The sequence below is a fragment of the Anguilla rostrata genome, chromosome 3, assembly GCF_018555375.3.
Source record: "Anguilla rostrata isolate EN2019 chromosome 3, ASM1855537v3, whole genome shotgun sequence".
Taxonomy (NCBI): domain Eukaryota; kingdom Metazoa; phylum Chordata; class Actinopteri; order Anguilliformes; family Anguillidae; genus Anguilla; species Anguilla rostrata.
The window spans coordinates 2629338-2638974 of record NC_057935.1 but is presented as its reverse complement, the minus strand read 5'-3'; the positions used below and the strand labels follow the sequence as shown (position 1 = coordinate 2638974).

General features: G+C 47.2%; 1 protein-coding gene across 4 annotated transcripts; it reads left to right on the top strand.

Annotated features, from left to right (window-relative positions):
• The first annotated feature begins 2856 nt into the window (after positions 1-2856).
• Positions 2857-9618, top strand: clk4b (CDC-like kinase 4b). 4 transcript variants are annotated; one of them, XM_064325413.1, is made up of 13 exons: positions 2857-3015; positions 3751-3908; positions 5048-5306; positions 6046-6136; positions 6534-6600; positions 6955-7071; positions 7176-7342; positions 7753-7847; positions 8026-8155; positions 8381-8463; positions 8645-8724; positions 8989-9079; positions 9211-9618. In XM_064325413.1, the coding sequence occupies exons 2-13, from the start codon at positions 3751-3753 to the stop codon at positions 9358-9360; spliced, it is 1488 nt and encodes a 495-aa protein (XP_064181483.1). In that variant the 5' UTR covers positions 2857-3015; the 3' UTR covers positions 9361-9618. The 4 variants fall into 4 exon arrangements, with proteins under 4 accessions (XP_064181483.1, XP_064181482.1, XP_064181484.1 ...); XM_064325412.1 differs by lacking the exon at positions 2857-3015 and adding an exon at positions 3292-3366; XM_064325414.1 differs by lacking the exon at positions 2857-3015 and adding an exon at positions 3599-3622.
• The last annotated feature ends 19 nt before the right edge of the window (positions 9619-9637 follow it).

The window sequence follows — 9637 nt, the reverse complement described above, 5'->3', positions numbered from 1 at the left end:
CCCTTAGTTCTTGTCTGTGTTTTGACTCATTCTCTTCTGTGGGCGTGTCAGTATTTCTTCATTCTCCTCACTCTTTCTGTACACTCTTTTCACTCAAAGCAACGAACAATCAGTTAATTAAGGGAGCCTGTGCAGAGGAGAGGAGAGGAGGGAGGGAGGGAGAGAGAGAGAGAGGGAGGGAAAGAGAGAGAGAGAGAATGATCTCTCCCAGGATTTATCAGCACTTCCTGTTCCACAGGAAGTTCATTGTCGACTGATATTCAGTTGTCAGAAATTTCTTTTCAAGAATTCTGTAATGACAGATGTATCTTCGTTTGTTTTGTTTGAAAGGTTTTATTCTTCGTATGGGATGCTCAGACAGTGTTTTTAAAAATGGCATTGTGCTTTCCATATCACAACACTCAAGGCTTTGGGGTCTTAGACATACAAAACTAAATTGTACCGTGCTAATGTATTTCTTCATATTTATATAAATATATATATAGGTAGATGTGAATGGCCTACATGTTAGGCTTTCTCGTCTGAATTTTGACCGTATGAAGCTAAGGGGAAAACGTTGCTGTGACCATCACTGGACCTGATGATCAGGTGGTCTTCTTTCCGAAGTCAAACAGAGTTATTTTTAACACACATAGTCTGTTCCTTTGTGCTGGGCATAACCTAATTTATGAGTTACTGTTGTCGTTGGATACGGCCAACGAGCTCCATCTCACTTGAAATCTCTTGTTGATGTTGATAATGATGATGTTGTTGTGTGGGGTGGCCAGCTGTACTTTGCTGGTTTAAGGTTATAGTGGGTCGGGTGGGGTGGGGAGGGGGGGCAGTGGGGGATGGGTGGTAGGGACGTTCTGTTCTGGGGGTGGGGTACTATGTATTTATTTAAAATCTTTAGTTTTTAATGGTATCCTGCTTAATATGGTTGGTGTTTGAGTGGTGTGGCGCCTTCATACCTGTGTGAACTTTACCCCGATGCCCTTGTTCTCTCTGTACTTTGATGGATACTGCGTTCCTCCAAGGCCTGGCCAGCACGGCCATGTCCCAGCAGCCTTCACTTGGAACACCTCCATCTTTTACCTGGCTGAGAAAGAGACCCTTCCTTTCTTGCTGCTCATGGTCATAACCTGACAGGTTTTTTGTTGTTGTTTGTTTTGTTTTTAAACTTAGTTTAATGTTTGATCCTGTTTGACCTTAAGATACTGACTTTGCTGACTAAAAGTGGCTAAACTGTCTAAATCATGCTGCTGGTGTGGAGTTTGGTGGGGTGGGATTTGGGGGGGGGAGGGTAAAGCTATTCTGTTGTGTTAACTTATGTACAGTATGTACTGTATACTGTAAACAGCATCAATTTACACGGAATCTGCCGCAGAAGTCACGAGAGGAACGGCGATAATGTTTACCGGATACACTCAGTATTTCAAACATACACAGGGCAGCTCCAGCGTTAATGCATTTTCTCACGCAAACGTCACATTCCTACGAGTCGGCTGTACAGAAAAATACTGCTCATAAGTGCTCATGGGTAACGTTCCCCTGCTGTCTCTGGTGCAGTGTGTTTTCACGCCAGTCTCTAAGGACGGAGGCTGAAATTGTTGTAGAAAAAATCGGCAGCTTTTTGAGTTTCTGTGAACGAGTCCGCCTTCGCCCGTTACTCCCCGCGTCACGAAAGCTACAAAATGAAAGCTTCATTTGTTTACTGACTCGATGTGCTCAGTTACTGCATATTTTGTGTTCTTGCGTATGCAGATCTTACTTTGTTTAAGGATTTTATAAAGAAACAAGTATTGGTACAGTACCTGCTTTAGTAATTTAAAAAAAGATGTTAAAACCTAAAATCCAAAACATAAGTAATATATTTTAACACATCAGAAAATGCATTGCAGAATTTGGAAAAATGAATTGGTTATAGCACTTTTATGTAAATATTATGCATATATTGTTTCATATATTGTAAAACAAAAAAGCTATATGTTTTATAATATGTAAACGGCATTGCATATATTAGGATATATATATTAGGAATTACCTATATGTTTTAAAATCTGATTAATATAGGCTGCCGTTAAATTATATATTTCTTATGTTTGGGATTTTGTATATATTTTTTGCATTAATATGCACACGTTACTATTTCAGATGGATGTAGATTCTGCAGCATGTCCCGTGCTTACTGAGTACTGGAACAAACTCTGACAGGCTTTGATAATGATTAGATGTCGTTATTTTTGCTGTGATATCCTTTTCAAGGGAATTCGTTTTATAAGGGTGTTTGCAGCTTTTGTGGTTGACTCTGTATTATATTAAATGTATCTGGGATTACAGTTCCATGTTCCTCTTGTTTTGGCAGCGATTCCATTCCATCTTCCTTCTCCTCCACTGCCGCTTCCGAGCCAGTACAGAACATGTATTGATTTTTATAATTTATTTTAGTGTGCAACTTTAACACTGTGTTTTAACAGTTTGCCTGGAGGGTCACTGATTTCTATGTATTAATTTCTTGTTATTCTTCTTCCTTTTGTAAAGTCAGTGCTTATTATATTGAAATTGTCATTGGAATAAAATTTGAATTGAGCCATGATTTGTGTGTGTTCTTATGGCTACTTGTCTAAATGTGTGTGTGTGTATGTTATATATTATGTTAACTTTATATAAATATGTGTGTGACTTCTGCGTCTAGAACAGATTTCCCTTGTAAGAGATTTTAATCTCAATGAGACGCCCTGTGTAGGATAACATTTGATAGACGGTTCTAGAAAACACTAGCATAAATTGGCGTTAATGTGAACAACATTTCCCAACTATCGTAGCGCTCAACTTTTTGTCATGTGATGTAAATACCCGTATGACGTTACATGTTGTTTTTCTTAGAAGGTTCTCGACGAACAGCGCCATTTTGCGCTTGACTCGGATAGGAGTGGTTTCGGAAAGAGCGACATAGTCGTATTCATTTCAGTTTCGCATTGCCATCGTTCGAAAAACAGTAGACTGTTGTATACCAGGGAGCTTATTGCGTTTCAGGTGAGAGTAATCATAATATAACAGTCAAATATGAACATAGTTCGTGTAATTTAGATCAGTTTGCTGATTCGTTCGAACTGGGTTATTTGGACTTCTTTGCTGGCAAGCCTAGCTTGGCTACCTAATGTTAGTTAGCTTAATAATGCCTTTTTTTCGACAAAAGACAGTTAACCATTAAATCCACTGCGATTACCTTTTTGAAAAGATGCACGTTTTAGTTGGTTTTAAGTAAATTTAACGTCATCCCTCTTTATTTGCAATGAAATAACGTCTGCAGTCTGGAGAACAAAGATGGATGACCGTAGGCTAGTCGTAACGCTTTCTGGGTGCAGCCCGTCGGCAGTAGAAGCAGTTAAGATGGCCGTCTGAAGTTAATACACATCTGGTGTGAATTTTTGCCTAATTAGCATCCGTTTTGTGTATTTGCGGTTGGATTGCGTTGTCAGGCTAGTTATTTATGTCAGGAAGTGCGATTTTTGACCAGTTCTCTTGGCTAGCAAATTGTATAGGCCTTAACGCCAAGTCGGGCCTAACGAGATCCACATTAGCTAGCTGGCTAGCCCGTTGCGTAAATTCATTGTGTGTAGTTTAAGCTCCATGCCGCTAGGTATGTTCAGCCATCTTAAATTAACCCAAGCCGAAACGACCGCTCTGGGTGACTAAGTTAGCGACGTTATTTGATCTGCATGCGCGCATTTGTAGGTGAAGGTTTACATTGGATTGTGTCTTCGCCAGATGCGTCAGTCCAGCCGAATGCGTTCCCCGGGCAGATGGCTCGCCGAGAACAGCTTGGAGGAGAAGCTGGAGACCCGGAAACGACGGAAGAGAGACTCGCATAGCAGCGAGAGAGAGAACAAATACCAGAAACGGCACCACCACAGAACACGCGAAGGGTGAACAAATATTACTGAATGTGTCGCATAATGCATTCTAATAAAACCGCTTGTGGTCAGCTGCTGAGGCTTTGTCATAGGAGAAATCGTAAATTTTGTTATGTCCTGCAGGCCATATTTTCCTGAGCCTGGTGGAAGAGCTTATAAATAGTCAGAACCATTTCCACATCCTCTGGGAGGAAATTTTGTACAAGTGCAATTTGGGGGGGGGGGGGTGTTGCCCTCTCTAGATCTGTACCGAATCTTGTACCGATACCGTAGGGGGTTAATGAGTAGCTCCTTAATTTTGCCACAGGTACTTGAAAACCCACCCATACCAAGATGGCGGTTAGCATACCACCACCCTCTGGAGGCTGTTATGTATTTCAGTAAGAAAAATGACCCCTAGTGACCAACTGAAGGATTGCACTGTGTTTTTTTGTTATTTTTCAAATGAGGGATACAGGCATCCAACTCTACGGTCACACCCTTGTAATTCTAGTAGTGCGCAAATGGAAATGCGACATTGATTCAGGATAAGTCCTTATGGTAACAGTTTAGCGGTAGTCAGACCAGAGAATACTGAATGCTTCTGGAAGGCCTTATAAGCCAAGCAAGAGGCATGGTTGCAGTGAATGTAAAGCATCCACAGAACCGTTGTTCTGGCTGGTACGGTAAATCACAAAAGAATAGCCTCCTAATAAATAGGAAAATGTCCACTAAAGACTAGAACTAGTAGCTTTGGCCCCCGATCATCCAGTGACATGACCAAGAAAGGATATTTCATCAGATTGGAACAATTTGCAGCAGTCAGGCAAAAGCTAAACCTACCATTTCCAAGTTAAAGTCTGATCAAACTGAAAGGTGGTTTTGTTCGTTTTCAGTTTGTCAGTTCTACCTTTTTTTGGTATTTGACAAGGTTTGTGAAGTTTCTGTTTTGTAAAATGTCCTTCCCTGACTGACCAAATCCCAGCCTTAATCACTGAAAGTCTAACAGTCTACATTATATTCATGTATTTGGCAGACGCTTTTATCCAAAGCGACGCACAATGAATGCAAGGGGATTGATCGCCCTTCGTATTAATGCTGCGGAGGTGTGCTCCTGCGGGCTCCTGCAGGTGTTTCAGTGTTTTTCTGTGCTTGTGTGTGTGCGCTGACAGGCACTGCCTGGAGCCGCGGACGCAGAATGAGTGGGCGGAGCCTAAAGACTGCGAGGCCAGCGCCGCGGACCGCGCCTGCAAGCGCTCCGGGCGGGACCGCGACTGGCACCACTACAGCAAGTCCTCCGGGAACAGCCGGCGCAGTCGCCGTAGCAGCAGCCGCCGTCGTCGCCATAGCAGCAGCAGCAGCAGCAGCCGCCGACGACGCCACCGTCACCGTGGGCGACGCTGCAGCCCCCCCCGCCCACGCTCCCGCTCGGTACGAAACGGTCCAGCCTGTCCCGCTGCACGGTCCCCTTTACATGTGTGCCAAAGAAAGAAGAAAAAAATAAAAGCCCCACCCACCCCACCCCCCCCTCTGTTTGTTTGTCTTCTTCCTCTTGTCTGTTTCTCCTGTTTTAACTGCTCTCCCCCAACCCAACCCCTAGTGAACCCCTAATGTTCAGTGGGGGGAAAACGTTCAGGAGTAAGACATGCATGTTCTGAGCCACAGCTAGACGGTGGTAGCTAGCTGAGATTCATCTGTAGCTTCTTAAATGACAGGATGTTTTAAAACTTGAGTAGGAACTTACTGATGCGTGCAGAGCCTGTAAGACTGTAGCTCTCCAATAAGATGGGCTGTCGCTGCCGTGTAAGGGCTATAGCTGAACTCCTTATGAGTGAAGAAACCCTTGGAAGATACCATAAATGCTGTTTGGGGTGGGGGGTTGGGTGGCGGAATGGGGAAAGTAAATGTTGATGCCTATTGTTACACTGCTTCTTATCAATTTTACCTGGAGAAAGTCTCTCATCTGAAAACTTGTTGCCATTGTTTTTCTTCTGTAACACAAACTATGCGGGGCCCTGTGCATATCTCTCGGGGATGAATTTCAAAATGGCTGCCCTGGCGCGGTATCTGAATGGCCGAATGCCCCTCCCCCTTGGCTGGTTGAATGAATGGCGGGTTCTGGCCTGATTGGCGCGGGTTTATGGTGGTGACGCTGGTGACCCGACCCCAGAGGAGTCATCGCAGGAAAAGATCCAGGAGTTTTGAGGATGATGACGAGGGTCACCTGCTCTATCACAGTGGACACATGCTGAGAGGAAGATGTATAGAATACACCTTTTTCTGCACCTCTTTTTCTGTTGTGTTGTCTTCATCTTTATCTTACTGTTGTAGCACACAGAGACACAGATAATCACGTAGCCTAGCTTTTTTTGGGGATGGGGGGAGGGGGTTTGCTATAGTGGTTTGCATTTCAAAAATGTTTGATGCCTTAAGAGTAATTTAAAGCCAGTTAAGGTTTAGCCATTAGCCATTTCTGATTGCACTGCAAGTCTGTTTTTTCCTTTGGACCCTTTTACGTAAGCGTAGCCTAATGTTACAAGTCTGTGTTTTGTAGCCTGTGATTAGTTAAATGAGCAGTAGAGTAATTGGTCCTTTAGGTCATGTGATTGGTGTGTGAGCGGTGCTGCCGTGGTCCTGATTGGCTGTCTCTTGTTGTAGATGAGATTATGTGCACCTTAGGCGAGGGAGCCTTTGGGAAGGTGGTGGAATGTCGGGACCATTCAAAGTGAGTATCGCCCCCAACCCCTAAACCCCCCCCCCCCTTCGCTCGCCAAACCCGCTGAGGTGCAGGCCTGGCTCTGGGGCTGGAGGGAAGCAGGCTAGCAGGTTTTCCAGCTCTCTCCAAACCACAAAATCGCTTAGACACAGGAGGAAGAGAATTCCGCTGGTCCAAAGACCGTTTAGTTTGACTTGGGTAATTTGCCAGCTTGCTTAAACAGAAGCCTGCTTACACTGCGGCCCCTCCAGGCCCAGAACGGCCTGTGCTTTCATACGGTTGCGTGGGACTTTACACACGCGTGTTTCTGCGTATCTGAGCGCGTATCTGAGGCTGACTGAGCGCGTGCGGGTCTCGTTGCAGGGGCGGAGCTCGCGTGGCCGTGAAGATCATTAAAAATATCGACCGCTATCGAGAGGCGGCCATGTCCGAGGTGGAGGTGCTGGAGCAGATGAACTCGCTGGACTGCGACCGGCGCTAGTGAGTGTCCCGGATGTAGTGTCCCCCCCCCCCGATAAACCGCTCGGTTTGAGCCGAGCGTGACCTGACCCTGCTGTCTGCTTCTGTACCCCCTCCCCCCACAGCGCCTGCGTGCGGATGCTGGACTGGTTCGATCACCACGGTCACGTCTGCATCGCGTTCGAGCTGCTCGGCCTCAGCACCTACGACTTCCTGAAGGAGAACGGCTTCCTGCACTTCCCCATGGACCAGATCAGACACATGGCCTACCAGATCATACGGGCCGTACGCTGTGAGTGCTGTAGGGGACAGGGGCACTGTGTGTGTGTGTGTGTGTGTGGGAGAGAGGGAGTGTGTGTGTGTGTGTGTGTGTGTGACCGAGAGAGCATGTGTGAAGGTGTGTGCGCCTGTGTGTGAGAGACAGAGAGCCAGTGTGAACGTTTGTGCATGTCTGTGTGAGGGAGAAAGACCACCTACATGAAGTCCCCTGGATGTAATTATTTTTAACGTCCAGGCGTATTGGCTTACAGTCGGGTGGTTCAGTCCATATCTGCTGCGTTGGATGTTCTTCCAACAAATGTGTTTGAGGCTCTTTGGGATTCCTGACTCGGGTCCAGGTGACCTTTGCCTTAAACGCCGGTCCCGTTCAGCTGTGCAGTCTCTTCCGTGCTGATGACTGATGGCTGTCTTTGTGTGTTCCAGTTCTGCATCGCAACAAGCTCACTCACACCGACCTGAAGCCTGAGAACATCCTCTTCGTCAACTCGGACTACCACATGGAGTACAATTCAGACATGGTGAGTTTAACGTTTGTTTTTTTTCCCCTTATCATTACCGGCCTGTCTGATAGCCTACAGCCTGCTTGAGCCACGTGACACCCCCCAGAGGACGCTGGGATTTGTAGTTTCGTTGATATTTGTAAAGGAGTTGCAGAGTGCAGTTCTGCGAGCGCTCACAATCTTCCCCAAAATCCAGAAACGGGACGAGAGGACGGTGAAGAACCCGGACGTGAAGGTGGTGGATTTGGGGAACGCCACCTACGACCATGATTACCACACGTCCGTGGTGTCCACACGCCACTACCGGGCCCCCGAGGTCATCCTGGGTGAGTGTGTGCCTGTGTTACCCTGTAAAAAGCAGATGAAGTGGATATGATTTAAGCTGAATGGGCCTGGCTGTGGTTCTGAATGCATCCCCCTCCTCTCTCTCTCTCTCTCTCTCTCTCTGTCTCTGTCTCTGTCTCTGTGTCTCTGTGTCTCTCTCTCTCTCTCTCTCTCTCTCTCTCTCTCTCTCTCTCCCCCTCTCTCTCTCTCTCTCTCTCTCTCTGCAGGGCTGGGGTGGGACCGCTCGTGCGATGTGTGGAGTCTGGGCTGCATACTCATCGAGTATTACCTGGGACAGACGCTCTTTCAGGTGAGGGGGCGGGACGGGGGCTGGACAGCGTCCGCGCGTTCATCGTTCTGGGTAGGTGTGTGTGAGTGTGTGTGCGAGTGTCTGTGTGTGAGAGAGAGAGTGTGTGTGAGTGTCTGTGCGAGTGTGTGTGCTCATGTTTGTGATTGCACTGACCCTCCTGCTCTCTGGCCCTCGCTCACAGACCCACGACAGTAAGGAGCACCTGGCCATGATGGAGAGGGTGCTGGGGCCCATCCCGCCTCACATGCTGCAGCGGACCAAGTGAGTCTGAGCCCCGGGTTCCAGCAGCGCGTCTGCCTGCTGCGCAGCTGCCTGCGTTCGTACTGTCACTGCTGCGCAGCTGCCTGCATTCGTACTGTCACTGCTGCGGCCATTTTCACTGCTGTTAAATTATTGAACCTTCCGGGTTCCCCGTGGGCTAGTTTGATTGCGTTTTAAGCAGATGCTTGCGTTGCATGTACTGTGAGCGTTGTGATGTCACCCTGAGCCCCTCTGACCACTTCCTGTTTTCCCGCCGTGTCACAGGAAGCGCCGCTACGTGCGCCATGACAGGCTGGACTGGGACGAGCACAGCTCCTCTGGGAGATACGTCAGGAAGCACTGCAGGCCTCTCCGGGTGAGTGTGTGTGCGCGCGCGCGCGTGTGTGCCTGTGTGTGCGTGTGTCTTTGTGTGTCTGTGTGTGTGTGCACGTGCCTGCGTGTGTGTGTGTGTGTGTTGTTCTAATAGGCCCCGTTTCTCTCCCCCAGCAATTCATATCGTCCAAGAGCGGCGAGCACGAGCAGCTGTTCGACCTGATCCAGAAGATGATGGAGTACGAGCCGTCCAAGAGGATCACCCTGGAGCAGGCCATCAAGCACCCCTTCTTCCACCCGCTGAGGAAGGCCAAGAGGAAGTGACCCGCCCTCTGAAGGAGGCCAGGAGGAAGTGACCCGCTGACTCGCTGCTCTCACTGACGACTCTCCACGAGAGACTCCTACAGACTGCATCAGTCCGCCCTGCCAAACACCCTCACCCCTGCTCTGTCATTATTTATTCCGTTATCTCAGGAAATGTGTGCTTTGTTGTAAAAAGAAATGTCCTTGTTTCCTGTATTTGAATTTTTACCTTTTTGGAAAATTGTAGAAGTTGTACAATAAAGATAATGTAGTATCAAACCTTTTTGTTTTCGATATT